The sequence below is a fragment of the Pseudophryne corroboree genome, chromosome 9 (assembly GCF_028390025.1).
Source record: "Pseudophryne corroboree isolate aPseCor3 chromosome 9, aPseCor3.hap2, whole genome shotgun sequence".
Taxonomy (NCBI): Eukaryota; Metazoa; Chordata; class Amphibia; order Anura; family Myobatrachidae; genus Pseudophryne; species Pseudophryne corroboree.
In genome coordinates this window covers 454,942,826-454,966,785 of record NC_086452.1, presented here as the reverse complement: position 1 = coordinate 454,966,785, position 23,960 = coordinate 454,942,826, and the positions used below count along the sequence as shown (strand labels likewise).

Sequence of the window (23,960 nt, the reverse complement as noted above, 5' to 3'; positions counted from 1 at the left end):
CAAAGGGTTTCCCATAATCTGGCATACCTAAGGCAGGTGCTTGTGATAGACACTGTTTGAGTCTCTCAAATGCCAGTTCGGACTCATCTGTGTGCGAAATTCGATCTGGTTTGTTTGACGAGACCATCTCTTGCAAAGGTAGGGCTAGTATGAAGAACCCTGGGATCCAGTTTCGGCAGTACCCACACATTCCTAGGAAAGTGCGGATCTGTTGCTGGGTTTGTGGCAGAGTCATGTCGCGAATCGCCTGTATTCTATCAGCGGTGAGGTGTCTCAGTCCTTGTGTCAAGCAATGTCCCAAGTATTTCACTTTGGTCTGGCACAACTGTTACTTATCCTTTGAAACCTCGTGTCCCGTATTAGAAAGGTGAAACAGAAGCTGTTTCGTGTCTTTCAAGGACGATTCGAGTGAATCAGAACACAGCAGTAAGTCATCTACATACTGTATTAATACTGATCCGCTCTCAGGTTGAAAGGATTGTAAACAGTCATGCAAAGCCTGTGAGAAAATACTTGGGATGTCAATGAAACCTTGGGGTAAGCGAGTCCAGGTGTACTGTACTCCTCTGTATGTAAATGCAAACAAGTATTGGCTGTCAGGGTGCAGAGGGACCGAAAAGAAAGCAGAACAGAGGTCAATGACAGTGAAAAACTTTGCAGTGGGAGGGATTTGCATGAGGATGACAGCTGGATTTGGCACTACGGGGAATTGGCTCTCAACTATCTTGTTTATCCCCCTTAGATCCTGCACTAGCCTGTAACCCCTCCCCCCACTCTTTTTCACAGGGAAGATGGGACTATTGGCAGTGCTGGACGTCCTGACTAGGATGCCCTGTTGTAGCAAGCGCTCTATGATGGGGTACACTCCTAATTCTACCTCTGGCTTCAGAGGATACTGTGGGATTTTTGGAGCTATCCTACCATCTTTTACTTGCACCACTACAGGAGCTACATTTGCCATCAATCCAGTGTCTTGTCCATCTTTGGTCCAGAGGGACTCCGGTATCTGGGAAATCATTTCCTCTACCTTGGATGGACACCTGTCTATAACAGCAGAGTGTGACATTAACCTCTGTGGAGTGTCTAACATATCCTGCACTTCCTGAACGTGATTCTCGGGTATATCTAAGAAGACACCCTCAGGAGTACAATATATATCACACCCCATCTTGCACAATAAATCTCTCCCGAGTAGATTAGTCGGAGCCGATGCAGCCAGCAAAAAGGAGTGCTTAGTCTGTAAAGGCCCTATCGTAATCTCTGCTGGTTTACTTAAAGGATAGTGTTGCACTACTCCTGTTACCCCCATTGCTGAAATTGTTTTACCCGTTGTTTTCATACCTACCGTTGAATTTAACACTGACCTGGCCGCCCCTGTATCTACAAGGAAAGGTAGTGATCTACCAGCTACATCAACTGTAACCTCGGGTTCATTTCCAAGGCTAGCAATCAACTTCACTGGCTGCAAACTACAGGTGTGGCCTAACCCCTATTGTATGTTGTGACCCTCCCGCAGCGCGGTGGCAGCTACAATATGTGAGGGGGTAACTGAAAATTTCCAGAGGTCTGCCAGTACTTCCTAGGTGGGTACCTCCTTGTTTCCCCTGCATGTGGCTCGTAATTCCTCCTCTGCGGTCCCTGATCCCAATTACGTGTGTCATGCTGTGAGTCATGTTCCTGTCTTTGGGGTCGATATACCTTATGTGGGTCTTTAAAATTACAGTTACATGCGTAATGTCCTTCCCTCTGACATTTAAAACATTTTACCACATATGACTTACCATCAGGGGTCTGGGGTTTAGGCTGATGTGGCTTCGTTGTCAGGGCTTTTATACTTACTGTCATCAGCTTATCCCCCTGTGACTCCCTGTGCCTAATGATGTTCCGATCATGCTCAATAGCGGACTCTCTTAATGCAGCCACCGAGATACCTCTCCAACTTGGTTGAGTGGTTTGTACCCTTGTTCTCAACGTTTCCTTTAAGCCGTCCATTAATACGGACACCGCTACCTCCCGATGATGCACATTTTCCTTAATGTCCGCGACCCCAGTGTATCTATCCATTTCCTGCAGTGCTCGATGGAAATAGTCAGAAGCCGTTTCACCTTCTTTTTGTCTAATGGAGAAGATTTTATTCCACTTGACAACAGTTGGGAAATATACTCCTAACTGCAGATTGATCTGTTTTACGTTCTCCTGATTGTATTCATCAGTGAGAGGTACCTCTGCGTCTAATTTACAGTCAGCAATGAATTTCACAGGGTCAATATTAGAGGGCAAACATGCCCGTAGCACTGTCCGCCAATCTTTGTTATTGGGTTCGGTGTCGTTACCTAGTTCTCTAATAAACCTCTGACATGCGGCTAGATCTTTCCTGGGATCGGGAAATTCAGACATAATTGTCCTCAATTCTGTCCGGGACCAGGGGCAATGCATAGCAATGTTCCTGACGGGAGTGATTCCCAGAGCGTCAGTCTTCCCATTGGGGACTGCGATCACCCTGACAGGATTCAGTTCAATTACATCATTCTGGGTTGCTTCTACAATGTGAGGTGCAATTGTCTCTGCATAATGTACTGTACCGTACTTACCTGTGGACACGACCTCACCTGTCCCTCCGCTAGGGGCCTTTGCTACTGCTCTTACTGGTTGGGCCGTGCCCACTTGGGTGTCTTGTATGGTGGCTGCTAGAGAGAGTGCCGATATCGTGGTGGGCTCATCTTCTTGGTCGCAGTCCTGAGGGAAGTTTAAGATGGGATACAACTTGCACGGGTTAGTATTAATACATTTATTAAGTTCACTCTTATCATATATTAGTATGCCATTCTCTGTAGCCACTTTCTCTCCTGTAATGTACGGTAGTGGTGGGTCAGTTGCTATCAGTTTCCTGCTAGGGTTGGAACCAGCCGCTTGAGCTAATCCCCTTTGCATATCACCCTCCTGTTGCCATAAATGTAAACAATCATAATGTCTAATCCTTTGTTTTCTGGATTTTATTAGACATATCCTTCTCCTTAAATTTTGCAACACCTCAGGACTAAAACTGCCTACCCTAGGGAACGGTTCCCTATCTTCCGCAGTCATACGTTCCCATTCATTGCATAAGACCTCTGCGTGTGATCCATATTTCTCACACATTATGTACCCCGCCGACCCTTTGGGCCGCGGAATATCAACCTGAACCCTGGTTGATCGTCCCTTACTTGAGCAGCTGGCCCCCATTCTTTGCAGGTATTGCCTTCTCAGCTAATCCCTACAAAAACCAAATTACTCAGAGGTAAGGCGACTGTGAAAGTTCTCAGAGCGCTCTCACCCACTCACACCCACGTTGGCCAATACACCTACACACTGTCCTCAGCGCTGGTCGTACCCAACCTAGGGCCCTACGTAACCTCTATTTACTGAGAGTGTGTGGGAGTGACTTACCCTTCCCAGTAAATATCAGTCGTTGGAGATTTCCTGAGTGACCAGCGAAACTCCCTTAAAATAAAAAAACCTGTTACACAAATCACGTTGCATGTACAAATAGCGTCTATGATTCCGCGATTTTATGCAAATGGCGTAATGGGTATCAAGTTGAACTAACTATTGCACACACTAACGCGCGGTACAATCGCACGGCGTATAAGTAACTGTTACTTATCCGCTATACGACCAATGGAATCGTTTTTCAGGCTGCGAAACCTCAGCCGGAGCGTATCTGAATGGGCCTGTATGGGTACTACGCAAACCCCTGGGGCTGCGCTCTCACTGCTGTCCTTTATCAGGCCACGGTATTCAGAGCTTCGCTTGACTTAGTCAGCGGATTTCTGACTTCGCTGACCTCTTGGTCTGCTGTTATACTAATTGCTCCTTTATACCTTAAACAATGTTAACGTGAGAAAGCCACTCCCACGCCACCAAGTGTCCACTCACCTGATGTGGTCTCCTACAGGATCCCGAATTCTGGGTTCACAAAAACCTTTATTTGCACACTCACGCTCGTTCACTCATATACACTTTGATTTTTCTGTACAGAAAATTAACTTTCATTCATATAAAACAGCCTAGTCCCAGAGGTGACACAGTAAGAGAAGGTTCTTTTAAACTAAATATTGGAAACTGAACAAATTTGTGCTATTATCGCGTGGCTACCGTATCGCCTAAACTGAAACAATGCTATTGTGTGATTTGGATTTAGTGGGCGTACCTGTACGCACGTTGCGTAAACACGCCACGTGTGTACGCCTTTATGTTGCGTACGCAGTCCCGAACACTGTCCGAGACACGTGTACAAAGGCCGTACGTCCGCAGTACTACAAATCCCACACTTCTATAAATGTAAGCGATGTTTAACTATAATCACTTACTTAACGCTACACACAGTTTCTACTGTATCAACCTTTACAACTAGGCCAGGCTGCGTGTGCGTCTTACACTTACTTCCTTAAATATTAACTCTTATATGTTAACTAAATAGCAACAAATTTTCCAGTACAGATCAAAATAAATCTAGTAATCAGTGATTATGGCAACGGTATGAGCAGATATGCAAAGTACAAAATACAGGTGTGTGCGTCTGATGCATGCGCATTTGGCGCCAAAACAGACATTTACAGATTTTAAAAAGAAAAAAAAAAATAGCTTTTGCGTTCTTACCTGACGGATCCCTCCAGCATCCCTTCAAACCATGCAGGGCAGACGCTTATCTAATCAGCACTAGTGTATCCACCAACCAAGAGAAGGCTACAGGGGATACTCCGCCCTTTGCTGATAGATAAAGTCTGCGAAAACTCTGCTAGGCTGCGGGTATGAGAAGGAACCGGACGAGCTCCCAATTGATAATGTCGGTATTATCTTAGACCGCAAAGCTATACCCCTTTGTACACTATTACCGTTGAGCCGCTATGGCCGCTAGACTACGTGCACGTGCTATGCACTTTGTACGCTATTTGCGTACAGAGTCCTGCACGTGGTACGCACTTGGCGTACGCACGCTGCGCTGAGTGTACGGAGTACACACAGCGAGCGCTCACACAATGGATAACCTTTAAACCTTGTTAATGATACAATGTAATGATATGCTTATACTTTAAACCTTTGGCAGCAAAGTACTGCAACGATGTTATACCTTTAAACCTTAAATAGCGCTGGCGATACAAAGTATCTGCAGTGCGTACACCTTAACAATGCTTATACACCTTAAACAGGTTAAACTACTTTAAAGCCCATGCAGGAAAGTGAAAACACAACACTGTTTGTAGTTTAAACCACAGGGTTCTAAGGCCTCCGTGGATTGATTCCAAAAGATAAAACAATACAATTTATACACTACAGACTAACAAGTAAATCTAAACAGAAATAATGGCTACAGAGAATGTACGTACGTGAGAATATTCGCAAGGGCAACCCGAACTCGGTCCTCCGCTGGTCATACAGATAGTGTTTAGAGTCTTCTGACCGGCCAGGCAACAATGGTCCTTATATACACAACATGCATACACAATACAATGGTCACTGTAATCTCATTGTTCATTGGACACAGAGATATGTCTCCACATTACAGCAAAGGTCATAGGTGGATTTGAAAAGGTGGGCGCTGTCTTTCCCAACTGCTCTTGTGGGTGGTATCCTCTGGATTCCCGCCGCATATGTAATTTACAGTAAATACAGTTAATGTTCATAATCTACTTTTGTACATAACTATACGCAGGAACAAGCGATCTTTCTCTAACTAACACCGGAATGTTACCCTCAAAATACCCTACAGCTGGATACTAGACATCACCTTTCAACCTTTATCTGACCCTTCCTATCATGCAAAGGCGAATCTCTCTGTCCAGGAACTGTTTAAACTAATAATACTTGCTGACATGGTCTAGGGGAACTATATCTACAATATACGCTATATGGGTTAAATATGCAATGTTCTAATAACACGCTACACGCTCACAAACTCCGCCGTAAATACCCATATCATGCGCATGATCGCCGGAGCGATCTTACGCAACTTGCGGATATGTGCACGCACGGCGGACTGAGTGCACGAGCAGCGGGCATGTGCATGGGGTTAGTACAAGGCATATGCATTATGATATTTTTCGACTTTGACAAGGGGCTCTACTGGGTGGGGTAACATGTATAAGGGGCTATACTGTGTGGCGTAACGTGTATAAGGGGCACTACTATGTGGCGTGAAGTGTATAAGAGGAGTTCTACTGCGTGGTGTAATGTGAATAACAGACAATACTGTGCTGTGTAATATGAATTGGTACGTGTTAGTGGCCACCCACCTTCCCCATGAAGTCACACCCCTATAATTTTGGGCGCCCCTATGTTAATCATAGGGGCGCCCAAATAAAACTTACACCCTGAGCGCCACAAAGTCTAGAACCAGCCCTGTCACCAATTTAAGATTTTTTCTTTTCAATTGAAAATATTTTTTTATTTTCAAATGTAACATTCACCCAATTCAGTAAAGTGGAGGGGGCGTCAAAACATACCCTTGCTCTGGGCACTATGGCGCCTAGCCACACCTCTGCTCATGGCCCTGAGGTCATGAGCTGAATTACTTAGAAAGGCCCTATTTGTGTAGAGTTTGTATGTACCCCCAGTGCTTACGTGGGTTTCTTCCGGTTAATTCAGTTTCCTCCCACATTCCAAAAACATACTAGCAGGCTAACTGGCTGCTGAAGAGCCTTAGTATGTATTTCTGTCCATGTGATGCAGAATTTATTAGATTGTAAGCTCCACTGGGGCAGGGACTGATGTGAACGATTGACATATTCACAGAATATGTGTGTGCAATATATATTAGTTAGGGCTACTTGCTGTCTTACTTTTCATATGCAATAAGTATACAATAAAAGGCTATTGTAAGCCCATAAGGGAAGATGTAATTTACTGGGATAACTATATAATACAAAACTACTGCTGAACCATAACACACAGGAGCCTTGTACTAATACTCATATATAAATATAGAAACTGCCCTGCTGCTGACAGATCATGGTAATCACACACACCCATTCAGCAGCAGGGCAATGGTGCGAACTACAACTCCCGGCATGCTCCGCGGCTAATGCTCTACGGCGATTGGCGGTTGGCTGCCCCTCTCCGGCGCTCGCCAATGGTGGCCTGGCTCTTGCGCATGCGCGTCCCTCACGGCGACAGGGAGAGAGCTGACTGACTGTGGGTTACCATTACCAGTGCTGGCAAATGGGGGGCACTGAGAGCACCGGCGGCAGGAAGGTGTCCTTCGGGATGGATGAGGAGGACAGGGTGCAGGTGCTGCGAGGACTCAGGGTGAGAGGAACAACGTGCTGGCTCTCAGCTCTGGGTGCCCCTGCATGGGGAAGGGGGGTCTCTGCGCCAGTTATGGGGTTCCTGTACCAGTGACAGGGTCCCGGTGCCTGTAATGGGGGATCTGTAAAAGTTACAGGGTCCCTGTGCGTGCTATGGTGTTATAGGGGTACTGGGCCAGCTATGGGGTCCCTGTGCCAGTTATAGGGTCCCTGTGGGTGCTATAGGGGTTCTGGGCCGGCTGTGGGGTCCCTGTGCCAGTTATAGGGTCCCTGTGGGTGCTATAGGGGTTCTGGGCCGGCTGTGGGGTCCCTGTGCCAGTTATAGGGTCCCTGTGGGTGCTATAGGGTTTCTGGGACGGCTATGGGCTCCCTGTGCCAGCTATAGGGTTCTTGGGCCGGCTATACGGTCCCTGTGCCAGTTATAGGGTTATAGGGTTATTGGGTCGGCTATGGGGTCCCTGTGCCAGCTATAGGGTTATTGGGCCGGCTATGGGGTCCCTGTGCCAGTTATAGGGTTATTGGGCCGGCTATGGGGTCCCTGTGCCAGCTATAGGGTTATTGGGCCGACTATGGGGTCCCTGTGCCAGTTATAGGGTTATTGGGCCGGCTATGGGCTCCCTGTGCCAGTTATAGGGTTCTTGGGCCGTCTATGCGGTCACTGTGCCAGTTATAGGGTTATTGGGTCGGCTATGGGGTCCCTGTGCCAGTTATAGGGGTCTTGGGCTGGCTATGGGGTCCCTGTGCCAGATATAGGCTTCCTGTACCAGTTAGAGTCCTGGTGTCAGCTGTGGGGCCCCTGTGCCAGTTATAGGGTTCCTGTGCCAGTTATAGGGTTCCTGTACCAGTTATAGGGTTCCTGTACCAGTTACAGGGTCCCGGTGTGGCAAAGGGGTTAGTATGGGGTCTCTGTGGCAGCTATGGGCTTCCTGTGCCTATTATAGGTCCACTGTAAGGATGACGGGTGCTGGGCACATAGGATAAGAGTGCTGCATGCTGGTATTGCACAGAGAACCAGCTGTCATTAGTAAAGCAATGGGTTATACCTGTCCTGCATGCCAGGTGTAGCATGCACTTCTCTCCTAGGATGAGGGATACAGCGGCTGGGATGTGTGACTGGGGATCGTGCACTGACACTGAGCCTCATGCAGCGTCTGGATTTCCATCCTATGTCACCAGTATTATAAACGCATCTGACCAGTGTCACCTGGTGCATGCTTCTAAGTGTTATGTGGCCCCAGATTCATGTCCGTGTACTGCTCACATACATTCATAGGAGTTCCCTGCTACACTGGGTGCATATTACCATTATATAGTGCCTGGCCCCCTCTCTACTGTGTGGGTGCATGTAACCATTATACAGCCCCTGTTACATGTGTATATACCGCTTACATACACTCATTATATAGTGCCTGGCCCCCTCTCTACTGTGTGGGTGTATGTAACCATTATACAGGCCCCTGTTACATGTGTATACACCGCTTGCATACACTCATTATATAGTGCCTGCCCCCCTCTATACTGTGTGGGTGCATGTAACCATTATACAGGCCCCTGTTACATGTGTATACACCGCTTACATACACTCATTATATAGTGCCTGGCCCCCCTCTATACTGTGTGGGTGCATGTAACCATTATACAGGCTCCTGTTACATGTGTATACACCGCTTACATACACTCATTATATAGTGCCTGGCCCCCTCTATACTGTGTGGGTGCATGTAACCATTATACAGGCTCCTGTTACATGTGTATATACCGCTTACATACACTCATTATATAGTGCCTGGCCCCTCTATACTGTGTGGGTGCATGTAACCATTATACAGGCCCCTGTTACATGTGTATATACCGCTTACATACACTCATTATATAGTGCCTGGCCCCCTCTATACTGTGTGGGTGCATGTAACCATTATACAGGCCTCTGTTACATGTGTATACACCGCTTACATACACTCATTATATAGTGCCTGGCCCCCTCTCTACTGTGTGGGTGTATGTAACCATTATACAGGCCCCTGTTACATGTGTATACACCGCTTGCATACACTCATTATATAGTGCCTGCCCCCCTCTATACTGTGTGGGTGCATGTAACCATTATACAGGCCTCTGTTACATGTGTATACACCGCTTACATACACTCATTATATAGTGCCTGGCCCCTCTATACTGTGTGGGTGCATGTAACCATTATACAGGCCCCTGTTACATGTGTATATACCGCTTACATACACTCATTATATAGTGCCTGGCCCCCTCTATACTGTGTGGGTGCATGTAACCATTATACAGGCTCCTGTTACATGTGTATATACCGCTTACATACACTCATTATATAGTGCCTGGCCCCCTCTATACTGTGTGGGTGCATGTAACCATTATACAGCCCCTGTTACATGTGTATATACCGCTTACATACACTCATTATATAGTGCCTGGCCCCTCTATACTGTGTGGGTGCATGTAACCATTATACAGGCCCCTGTTACATGTGTATATACCGCTTACATACACTCATTATATAGTGCCTGGCCCCCTCTATACTGTGTGGGTGCATGTAACCATTATACAGGCTCCTGTTACATGTGTATATACCGCTTACATACAGTCATTATATAGTGCCTGGCCCCCTCTATACTGTGTGGGTGCATGTAACCATTATACAGCCCCTGTTACATGTGTATATACCGCTTACATACACTCATTATATAGTGCCTGCCCCCCCTCTATACTGTGTGGGTGTATGTAACCATTATACAGGCTCCTGTTACATGTGTATATACCGCTTACATACACTCATTATATAGTGCCTGGCCCCCTCTATACTGTGTGGGTGTATGTAACCATTATACAGGCCCCTGTTACATGTGTATATACCGCTTACATACACTCATTATATAGTGCCTGGCCCCTCTATACTGTGTGGGTGCATGTAACCATTATACAGGCTCCTGTTACATGTGTATATACCGCTTACATACACTCATTATATAGTGCCTGGCCCCCTCTATACTGTGTGGGTGTATGTAACCATTATACAGGCCCCTGTTACATGTGTATATACCGCTTACATACACTCATTATATAGTGCCTGGCCCCTCTATACTGTGTGGGTGCATGTAACCATTATACAGGCTCCTGTTACATGTGTATATACCGCTTACATACACTCTTTATATAGTGCCTGGCCCCCCTCTATACTGTGTGGGTGCATGTAACCATTATACAGGCCCCTGTTACATGTGTATATACCGCTTACATACACTTATTATATAGTGCCTGGCCTCCTCTATACTGTGTGGGTGCATGTAACCATTATACAGGCTCCTGTTACATGTGTATATACCGCTTACATACACTCATTATATAGTGCCTGGCCTCCTCTATACTGTGTGGGTGCATGTAACCATTATACAGGCTCCTGTTACATGTGTATATACCGCTTACATACACTTATTATATAGTGCCTGGCCCCCTCTATACTGTGTGGGTGCATGTAACCATTATACAGGCCCCTGTTACATGTGTATATACCGCTTACATACACTCATTATATAGTGCCTGGCCCCCTCTATACTGTGTGGGTGCATGTAACCATTATACAGGCTCCTGTTACATGTGTATATACCGCTTACATACACTCATTATATAGTGCCTGGCCACCTCTATACTGTGTGGGTGCATGTAACCATTATACAGGCTCCTGTTACATGTGTATATACCGCTTACATACACTCATTATATAGTGCCTGGCCACCTCTATACTGTGTGGGTGCATGTAACCATTATACAGGCTCCTGTTACATGTGTATATACCGCTTAAATACACTCATTATATAGTGCCTGGCCTCCTCTATACTGTGTGGGTACATGTAACCATTATACAGGCCCTATTACATGTGTATATACCGCTTACATACACTCATTATATAGTGCCTGGCCTCCTCTATACTGTGTGGGTGCATGTAACCATTATACAGGCCCTATTACATGTGTATATACCGCTTACATACACTCATTATATAGTGCCTGGCCTCCTCTATACTGTGTGGGTGCATGTAACCATTATACAGGCCCCTGTTACATGTGTATATACCGCTTACATACACTCATTATATAGTGCCTGGCCTCCTCTATACTGTGTGGGTGCATGTAACCATTATACAGGCTCCTGTTACATGTGTATATACCGCTTACATACACTCATTATATAGTGCCTGCCCCCTCTATACTGTGTGGGTGTATGTAACCATTATACAGGCCCCTGTTACATGTGAATATACCGCTTACATACACTCATTATATAGTGCCTGTCCCCTCTATATTGTGTGGGTGCATGTAACCATTATACAGGCCCCTGTTACATGTGTATATACCGCTTACATACACTCATTATATAGTGCCTGGCCCCCTCTATACTGTGTGGGTGCATGTAACCATTATACAGGCCCCTGTTACATGTGTATATACCGCTTACATACACTCATTATATAGTGCCTGCCCCCCCTCTATACTGTGTTGGTGCATGTTACCATTATACAGGCTCCTGTTACATGTGTATATACCGCTTACATACATTCATTATATAGTGCCTGGCCTCCTCTATACTGTGTGGGTGCATGTAACCATTATACAGGCTCCTGTTACATGTGTATATACCGCTTACATACACTCATTATATAGTGCCTGGCCCCTCTATACTGTGTGGGTGCATGTAACCATTGTACAGGCCCCTGTTACATGTGTATATACCGCTTACATACACTCATTATATAGTGCCTGGCCCCCTCTCTATACTGTGTGGGTGCATGTAACCATTATACAGGCCCCTGTTACATGTGTATATACCGCTTACATACACTCATTATATAGTGCCTGGCCCCTCTATACTGTGTGGGTGCATGTAACCATTATATAGGCCTCTGTTACATGTGTATATACCGCTTACATACACTCATTATATAGTGCCTGGCCTCCTCTATACTGTGTGGGTGCATGTAACCATTATACAGGCCTCTGTTACATGTGTATATACCGCTTACATACACTCATTATATAGTGCCTGGCCCCCTCTATACTGTGTGGGTGCATGTAACCATTATACAGGCCCCTGTTACATGTGTATATACCGCTAACATACACTCATATAGTGTCTGCCCCCTCTATACTGTGTGGGTGCATGTAACCATTATACAGGCCTCTGTTACATGTGTATATACCGCTTACATACACTCATTATATAGTGCCTGGCCTCCTCTATACAGTGTGGGTGCATGTAACCATTATACAGGCCTCTGTTACATGTGTATATACCGCTTACATACACTCATTATATAGTGCCTGGCCCCCTCTATACTGTGTGGGTGCATGCAACCATTATACAGGCCCCTGTTACATGTGTATATACCGCTTACATACACTCATTATATAGTGCCTGGCCCCTCTATACTGTGTGGGTGCATGTAACCATTATACAGGCCTCTGTTACATGTGTATATACCGCTTACATACACTCATTATATAGTGCCTGGCCTCCTCTATACTGTGTGGGTGCATGTAACCATTATACAGGCCCCTGTTACATGTGTATATACCGCTTACATACACTCATTATATAGTGCCTGGCCACCTCTATACTGTGTGGGTGCATGTAACCATTATACAGGCCCCTGTTACATGTGTATATACCGCTTACATACACTCATTATATAGTGCCTGGCCTCCTCTATACTGTGTGGGTGCATGTAACCATTATACAGCCCCTGTTACATGTGTATATACCGCTTACATACACTCATTATATAGTGCCTGGCCCCCTCTATACTGTGTGGGTGCATGTAACCATTATACAGGCTCCTGTTACATGTGTATATACCGCTTACATACACTCATTATATAGTGCCTGCCCCCCTCTATACTGTGTGGGTGCATGTAACCATTATACAGGCCCCTGTTACATGTGTATATACCGCTTACATACACTCATTATATAGTGCCTGGCCCTCTATACTGTGTTGGTGCATGTAACCATTATACAGGCTCCTGTTACATGTGTATATACCGCTTACATACACTCATTATATAGTGCCTGGCCCCCTCTATACTGTGTGGGTGCATGTAACCATTATACAGGCCCCTGTTACATGTGTATATACTGCTTACATACACTCATTATATAGTGCCTGGCCCCCTCTATACTGTGTGGGTGCATGTAACCATTATACAGGCCCCTGTTACATGTGTATATACCGCTTACATACACTCATTATATAGTGCCTGGCCCGTTTATACTGTGTGGGTGCATGTAACCATTATACAGGCTCCTGTTACATGTGTATATACCGCTTACATACACTCATTATATAGTGCCTGGCCCCCTCTATACTGTGTGGGTGCAAGTAACCATTATACAGGCCCCTGTTACATGTGTATATACCGCTTACATACACTCATTATATAGTGCCTGGCCCCCTCTATACTGTGTGGGTGCATGTAACCATTATACAGGCTCCTGTTACATGTGTATATACCGCTTACATACACTCATTATATAGTGCCTGGCCCCCTCTATACTGTGTGGGTGCATGTAACCATTATACAGGCCCCTGTTACATGTGTATATACCGCTTACATACACTCATTATATAGTGCCTGGCCTCCTCTATACTGTGTGGGTGCATGTAACCATTATACAGCCCCTGTTACATGTGTATATACCGCTTACATACACTCATTATATAGTGCCTGGCCCCCTCTATACTGTGTGGGTGCATGTAACCATTATACAGGCTCCTGTTACATGTGTATATACCGCTTACATACACTCATTATATAGTGCCTGCCCCCCTCTATACTGTGTGGGTGCATGTAACCATTATACAGGCCCCTGTTACATGTGTATATACCGCTTACATACACTCATTATATAGTGCCTGGCCCTCTATACTGTGTGGGTGCATGTAACCATTATACAGGCTCCTGTTACATGTGTATATACCGCTTACATACACTCATTATATAGTGCCTGCCCCCCTCTATACTGTGTGGGTGCATGTAACCATTATACAGGCCCCTGTTACATGTGTATATACCGCTTACATACACTCATTATATAGTGCCTGGCCCTCTATACTGTGTGGGTGCATGTAACCATTATACAGGCCCCTGTTACATGTGTATATACCGCTTACATACACTCATTATATAGTGCCTGGCCCCTCTATACTGTGTGGGTGCATGTAACCATTATACAGGCCCCTGTTACATGTGTATACACCGCTTACATACACTCATTATATAGTGCCTGGCCTCCTCTATACTGTGTGGGTGCATGTAACCATTATACAGGCCCCTGTTACATGTGTATATACCGCTTACATACACTCATTATATAGTGCCTGGCCCCTCTATACTGTGTGGGTGCATGTAACCATTATACAGGCCCCTGTTACATGTGTATACACCGCTTACATACACTCATTATATAGTGCCTGGCCCCCTCTATACTGTGTGGGTGCATGTAAACATTATACAGGCTCCTGTTACATGTGTATATACCGCTTACATACACTCATTATATAGTGCCTGGCCCCCTCTCTATACTGTGTGGGTGCATGTAACCATTATTCAGGCCCCTGTTACATGTGTATACACCGCTTACATACACTCATTATATAGTGCCTGGCCCCTCTATACTGTGTGGGTGCATGTAACCATTATACAGGCTCCTGTTACATGTGTATATACCGCTTACATACACTCATTATATAGTGCCTGGCCCCCCTCTATACTGTGTGGGTGCATGTAACCATTATACAGGCTCCTGTTACATGTGTATATACCGCTTACATACACTCATTATATAGTGCCTGGCCCCTCTATACTGTGTGGGTGCATGTAACCATTATACAGGCCCCTGTTACATGTGTATATACCGCTTACATACACTCATTATATAGTGCCTGGCCCCCTTTATACTGTGTGGGTGCATGTAACCATTATACAGGCTCCTGTTACATGTGTATATACCGCTTACATACACTCATTATATAGTGCCTGGCCCCCTCTATACTGTGTGGGTGCATGTAACCATTATACAGGCTCCTGTTACATGTTTATACACCGCTTACATACACTCATTATATAGTGCCTGGCCTCCTCTATACTGTGTGGGTGCATGTAACCATTATACAGGCCTCTGTTACATGTGTATATACCGCTTACATACACTCATTATATAGTGCCTGGCCCCCTCTATACTGTGTGGGTGCATGCAACCATTATACAGGCCCCTGTTACATGTGTATATACCGCTTACATACACTCATTATATAGTGCCTGGCCCCTCTATACTGTGTGGGTGCATGTAACCATTATACAGGCCTCTGTTACATGTGTATATACCGCTTACATACACTCATTATATAGTGCCTGGCCTCCTCTATACTGTGTGGGTGCATGTAACCATTATACAGGCCCCTGTTACATGTGTATATACCGCTTACATACACTCATTATATAGTGCCTGGCCCCCTCTATACTGTGTGGGTGCATGTAACCATTATACAGGCCCCTGTTACATGTGTATATACCGCTTACATACACTCATTATATAGTGCCTGGCCCCCTCTATACTGTGTGGGTGCATGTAACCATTATACAGCCCCTGTTACATGTGTATACACCGCTTACATACACTCATTATATAGTGCCTGGCCCCTCTATACTGTGTGGGTGCATGTAACCATTATACAGGCTCCTGTTACATGTGTATATACTGCTTACATACACTCATTATATAGTGCCTGGCCCACTCTATACTGTGTGGGTGCATGTAACCATTATACAGCCCCTGTTACATGTGTATATACCGCTTACATACACTCATTATATAGTGCCTGGCCCCCTATATACTGTGTGGGTGCATGTAACCATTATACAGGCTCCTGTTACATGTGTATACACCGCTTACATACACTCATTATATAGTGCCTGGCCCCCTCTATACTGTGTGGGTGCATGTAACTATTATACAGGCCCCTGTTACATGTGTATATACCGCTTACATACACTCATTATATAGTGCCTGGCCCCCTCTATACTGTGTGGGTGCATGTAACCATTATACAGGCCCTGTTACATGTGTATACACCGCTTACATACACTCATTATATAGTGCCTGGCCCCCTCTATAATGTGCGGGTGCATGTAACCATTATACAGGCCCCTGTTACATGTGTATATACCGCTTACATACATTCATTATATAGTGCCTGGCCCCCTCTATACTGTGTGGGTGCATGTAACCATTATACAGGCTCCTGTTACATGTGTATATACCGCTTACATACACTCATTATATAGTGCCTGGCCCCTCTATACTGTGTGGGTGCATGTAACCATTAAACAGGCCCCTGTTACATGTATATATACCGCTTACATACACTCATTATATAGTGCCTGGCCCCTCTATACTGTGTGGGTGCATGTAACCACTATACAGGCCCCTGTTACATGTGTATACACCGCTTACATACACTCATTATATAGTGCCTGGCCTCCTCTATACTGTGTGGGTGCATGTAACCATTATACAGGCTCCTGTTTCATGTGTATATACCGCTTACATACACTCATTATATAGTGCCTGGCCCCCTCTATACTGTGTGGGTGCATGTAACCAATATACAGGCTCCTGTTACATGTGTATATACCGCTTACATACACTCATTATATAGTGCCTGGCCCCCTCTATAATGTGCGGGTGCATGTAACCATTATACAGGCCCCTGTTACATGTGTATACACCGCTTACATACACTCATTATATAGTGCCTGGCCCCCTCTATACTGTGCGGGTGCATTGAACCATTATACAGGCTCCTGTTACATGTGTATACACCGCTTACATACACTCATTATATAGTGCCTGGCCCCCTCTATACTGTGCGGGTGCATTGAACCATTATACAGGCTCCTGTTACATGTGTATACACCGCTTACATACACTCATTATATAGTGCCTGGCCCCCTCTATACTGTGTTGGTGTATGTAACCATTATACAGGCTCCTGTTACATGTGTATATACCGCTTACATACACTCATTATATAGTGCCTGGCCCCCTCTATACTGTGTGGGTGCATGTAACCATTATACAGGCTCCTGTTACATGTGTATATACCGCTTACATACACTCATTATATAGTGCCTGGCCTCCTCTATACTGTGTGGGTGCATGTAACCATTATACAGGCCTCTGTTACATGTGTATACACCGCTTACATACACTCATTATATAGTGCCTGGCCCCCTCTCTATACTGTGTGGGTGCATGTAACCATTATACAGGCCCCTGTTACATGTGTATATACCGCTTACATACACTCATTATATAGTGCCTGGCCCCCCTCTATACTGTGTGGGTGCATGTAACCATTATACAGGCCCCTGTTACATGTGTATATTCCGCTTACATACACTCATTATATAGTGCCTGGCCCCCTCTATACTGTGTGGGTGCATGTAACCATTATACAGGCCCCTGTTACATGTGTATATACCGCTTACATACATTCATTATATAGTGCCTGCCCACCTCTATACTGTGTGGGTGCATGTAACCATTATACAGGCCCCTGTTACATGTGTATATTCCGCTTACATACACTCATTATATAGTGCCTGGCCCCCTCTCTATACTGTGTGGGTGCATGTAACCATTATACAGGCTCCTGTTACATGTGTATATACCGCTTACATACACTCATTATATAGTGCCTGCCCCCCTCTATACTGTGTGGGTGCATGTAACCATTATACAGGCTCCTGTTACATGTGTATATACCGCTTACATACACTCATTATATAGTGCCTGCCCCCCTCTATACTGTGTGGGTGCATGTAACCATTATACAGGCTCCTGTTACATGTGTATATACCGCTTACATACACTCATTATATAGTGCCTGCCCCCCTCTATACTGTGTGGGTGCATGTAACCATTATACAGGCTCCTGTTACATGTGTATATACCGCTTACATACACTCATTATATAGTGCCTGGCCTCCTCTATACTGTGTGGGTGCATGTAACCATTATACAGCCCCTGTTACATGTGTATATACCGCTTACATACACTCATTATATAGTGCCTGGCCCCCTCTATACTGTGTGGGTGCATGTAACCATTATACACGCCCCTGTTACATGTGTATATACCGCTTACATACACTTATTATATAATGCCTGGCCCCCCTCTATACTGTGTGGGTGCATGTAACCATTATACAGGCTCCTGTTACATGTGTATATACCGCTTACATACACTCATTATATAGTGCCTGGCCTCCTCTATACTGTGTGGGTGCATGTAACCATTATACAGGCTCCTGTTACATGTGTATATACCGCTTACATACACTCATTATATAGTGCCTGGCCCCCTCTCTATACTGTGTTGGTGCATGTAACCATTATACAGGCTCCTGTTACATGTGTATATACCGCTTACATACACTCATATAGTGCCTGCCCCCCTCTATACTGTGTTGGTGCATGTAACCATTATACACGCCCCTGTTACATGTGTATACACCGCTTACATACACTCATATAGTGCCTGGCCCCCCTCTATACTGTGTGGGTGCATGTAACCATTATACAGGCCCCTGTTACATGTGTATATACCGCTTACATACACTCATTATATAGTGCCTGGCCTCCTCTATACTGTGTGGGTGCATGTAACCATTATACAGGCCCCTGTTACATGTGTATATTCCGCTTACATACACTTATTATATAGTGCCTGGCCCCCTCTATACTGTGTGGGTGCAAGTAACCATTATACAGGCCCCTGTTACATGTGTATATACCGCTTACATACACTCATTATATAGTGCCTGGCCCCCTCTATACTGTGTGGGTGCATGTAACCATTATACAGGCTCCTGTTACATGTGTATATACCGCTTACATACACTCATTATATAGTGCCTGCCCCCCCTCTATACTGTTGGTGCATGTAACCATTATACAGGCTCCTGTTACATGTGTATATACCGCTTACATACACTCATTATATAGTGCCTGGCCCCCTCTATACTGTGTGGGTGTATGTAACCATTATACAGGCTCCTGTTACATGTGTATATACCGCTTACATACACTCATTATATAGTGCCTGGCCCCCTCTATACTGTGTGGGTGCATGTAACCATTATACAGGCCCCTGTTACATGTGTATATACCGCTTACATACAGTCATTATATAGTGCCTGCCCCCCCTCTATACTGTTGGTGCATGTAACCATTATACAGGCTCCTGTTACATGTGTATATACCGCTTACATACACTCATTATATAGTGCCTGGCCCCCTCTATACTGTGTGGGTGTATGTAACCATTATACAGGCTCCTGTTACATGTGTATATACCGCTTACATACACTCATTATATAGTGCCTGGCCCCCTCTCTATACTGTGTGGGTGCATGTAACCATTATACAGGCTCCTGTTACATGTGTATACACCGCTTACATACACTCATTATATAGTGCCTGGCCTCCTCTATACTGTGTGGGTGCATGTAACCATTATACAGGCCTCTGTTACATGTGTATATACCGCTTACATACACTCATTATATAGTGCCTGGCCCCCTCTATACTGTGTGGGTGCATGCAACCATTATACAGGCCCCTGTTACATGTGTATATACCGCTTACATACACTCATTATATAGTGCCTGGCCCCTCTATACTGTGTGGGTGCATGTAACCATTATACAGGCCTCTGTTACATGTGTATATACCGCTTACATACACTCATTATATAGTGCCTGTCCCCCTCTATACTGTGTGGGTGCATGTAACCATTATACAGGCCCCTGTTACATGTGTATATACCGCTTACATACACTCATTATATAGTGCCTGCCCCCCCTCTATACTGTGTTGGTGTATGTAACCATTATACAGGCCCCTGTTACATGTGTATATACCGCTTACATACACTCATTATATAGTGCCTGGCCCCCTCTATACTGTGTGGGTGTATGTAACCATTATACAGGCCCCTGTTACATGTGTATATATCGCTTACATACACTCATTATATAGTGCCTGGCCCCCTCTCTATACTGTGTGGGTGCATGTAACCATTATACAGGCCCCTGTTACATGTGTATATACCTCTTACATGCACTCATTATATAGTGCCTGGCCCCCTCTATACTGTGTGGGTGCATGTAACCATTATACAGGCTCCTGTTACATGTGTATATACCGCTTACATACACTCATTATATAGTGCCTGGCCCCCTCTATACTGTGTGGGTGCATGTAACCATTATACAGGCCCCTGTTACATGTGTATATACCGCTTACATGCACTCATTATATAGTGCCTGGCCCCCTCTATACTGTGTGGGTGCATGTAACCATTATACAGGCTCCTGTTACATGTGTATATACCACTTACATACACTCATTATATAGTGCCTGGCCCCCTCTATAATGTGCGGGTGCATTGAACCATTATACAGGCTCCTGTTACATGTGTATATACCGCTTACATACACTCATTATATAGTGCCTGGCCTCCTCTATACTGTGTGGGTGCATGTAACCATTATACAGCCCCTGTTACATGTGTATATACCGCTTACATACACTCATTATATAGTGCCTGGCCTCCTCTATACTGTGTGGGTGCATGTAACCATTATACAGGCCCCTGTTACATGTGTATATACCGCTTACATACACTCATTATATAGTGCCTGCCCCCCTCTATACTGTGTGGGTGCATGTAACCATTATACAGGCCCCTGTTACATGTGTATATACCGCTTACATACACTCATTATATAGTGCCTGGCCCCTCTATACTGTGTGGGTGCATGTAACCATTATACAGGCTCCTGTTACATGTGTATATACCGCTTAAATACACTCATTATATAGTGCCTGGCCCCCTCTATACTGTGTGGGTGTATGTAACCATTATACAGGCCCCTTTTACATGTGTATATATCGCTTACATACACTCATTATATAGTGCCTGGCCTCCTCTATACTGTGGGTGCATGTGACCATTATACAGGCCCCTGTTACATGTGTATACACGGGCTTACATACACTCATTATATAGTGCCTGTCCCCCTCTATACTGTGTGGGTGCATGTAACCATTATACAGGCCTCTGTTACATGTGTATATACCGCTTACATACACTCATTATATAGTGCCTGGCCCCCTCTATACTGTGTGGGTGCATGTAACCATTATACAGGCTCCTGTTACATGTGTATATACCGCTTACATACACTCATTATATAGTGCCTGGCCCCCTCTATACTGTGTGGGTGTATGTAACCATTGTACAGGCCCCGGTTACATGTGTATATACCGCTTACATACACTCATTATATAGTGCCTGGCCCCCTCTATACTGTGTGGGTGCATGTAACCATTATACAGCCCCTGTTACATGTGTATATACCGCTTACATACACTCATTATATAGTGCCTGGCCTCCTCTATACTGTGGGTGCATGTAACCATTATACAGGCCCCTGTTACATGTGTATATACCGCTTACATACACTCATTATATAGTGCCTGTCCCCCTCTATACTGTGTAGGTGCATGTAACCATTATACAGGCCTCTGTTACATGTGTATACACCGCTTACATACACTCATTATATAGTGCCTGCCCCCCCTCTATACTGTGTGGGTGTATGTAACCATTATACAGGCCTCTGTTACATGTGTGTATATACCGCTTACATACACTCATTATATAGTGCCTGGCCCCCTCTATACTGTGTGGGTGCATGTAACCATTATACAGGCTCCTGTTACATGTGTATATACCGCTTACATACAGTCATTATATAGTGCCTGTCCCCCTCTTTACTGTGTGGGTGCATGTAACCATTATACAGGCCCCTTTTACATGTGTATATACCGCTTACATACACTCATTATATAGTGCCTTGCCCCTCTATACTATGTGGGTGCATGTAACCATTATACAGGCCCCTGTTACATGTGTATATACCGCTTACATACATTCATTATATAGTGCCTGGCCCCCTCTATACTGTGTGGGTGCATGTAACCATTATACAGGCTCCTGTTACATGTGTATATACCGCTTACATACACTCATTATATAGTGCCTGGCCCCCTCTATACTGTGTGGGTGCATGTAACCATTATACAGGCTCCTGTTACATGTGTATATACCGCTTACATACACTCATTATATAGTGCCTGTCCCCCTCTATACTGTGTGGGTGCATGTAACCATTATACAGGCCCCTTTTACATGTGTATATACCGCTTACATACACTCATTATATAGTGCCTGGCCCCTCTATACTATGTGGGTGCATGTAACCATTATACAGGCTCCTGTTACATGTGTATATACCGCTTACATACACTCATTATATAGTGCCTGGCCCCCTCTATACTGTGTGGGTGCATGTAACCATTATACAGGCCCCTGTTACATGTGTATATACCGCTTACATACACTCATTATATAGTGCCTGGCCACCTCTATACTGTGTGGGTGCATGTAACCATTATACAGGCCCCTGTTACATGTGTATATACCGCTTACATACAGTCATTATATAGTGCCTGTCCCCCTCTATACTGTGTGGGTGCATGTAACCATTATACAGGCTCCTGTTACATGTGCATATACCGCTTACATACACTCATTATATAGTGCCTGGCCCCCTCTCTATACTGTGTTGGTGCATGTAACCATTATACAGGCCCCTGTTACATGTGTATATTCCGCTTACATACACTTATTTTCTCTATCGTCCTAAGTGGATGCTGGGGTTCCTGAAAGGACCATGGGGAATAGCGGCTCCGCAGGAGACAGGGCACAAAAAAGTAAAGCTTTTACCAGATCAGGTGGTGTGCACTGGCTCCTCCCCCTATGACCCTCCTCCAGACTCCAGTTAGATTTTGTGCCCGAACGAGAAGGGTGCAATCTAGGTGGCTCTCCTAAAGAGCTGCTTAGAGAAAGTTTAGCTTAGGTTTTTTACTTTACAGTGAGTCCTGCTGGCAACAGGATCACTGCAACGAGGGACTTAGGGGAGAAGTAGTGAACTCACCTGCGTGCAGAGTGGATTTGCTGCTTGGCTACTGGACACTAGCTCCAGAGGGACGATCACAGGTACAGCCTGGATGGTCACCGGAGCCGCGCCGCCGGCCCCCTTGCAGACGCTGAAGAGAGAAGAGGTCCAAAATCGGCGGCTGAAGACTCCTGAGTCTTCATAAAGGTAGCGCACAGCACTGCAGCTGTGCGCCATTTTCCTCTCAGCACACTTCACACAACAGTCACTGAGGGTGCAGAGCGCTGGGGGGGGCGCTCTGAGAGGCAAATAAAAACCTTATTAGAGGCAAAAAATACCTCACATATAGCCCACAGAGGCTATATGGAGATATTTAACCCCTGCCTAACTTCAAAAATAGCGGGAGACGAGCCCGCCGTAAAAGGGGCGGGGCCTATCTCCTCAGCACACAGCGCCATTTTCTCTCACAGAAAAGCTGGAGAGAAGGCTCCCAGGCTCTCCCCTGCACTGCACTACAGAAACAGGGTTAAAACAGAGAGGGGGGGCACTGATTTTGGCGAT

The 23,960-nt window shown here is 45.2% G+C and overlaps 1 protein-coding gene across 2 annotated transcripts in view; it reads left to right on the top strand.

Annotated features, from left to right (window-relative positions):
- Nucleotides 1-7,115: 7,115 nt before the first annotated feature.
- Nucleotides 7,116-23,960, top strand: part of CHCHD6 (coiled-coil-helix-coiled-coil-helix domain containing 6) — a 507,702-nt gene continuing 490,857 nt past the window's right edge. For both annotated transcript variants that reach the window (XM_063941215.1, XM_063941214.1), the window contains exon 1: nucleotides 7,116-7,284. In XM_063941215.1, coding sequence (XP_063797285.1) covers nucleotides 7,198-7,284 — 87 coding nt within the window. In that variant the 5' untranslated portion in view covers nucleotides 7,116-7,197. The remainder of the gene's footprint in view (nucleotides 7,285-23,960) is intronic.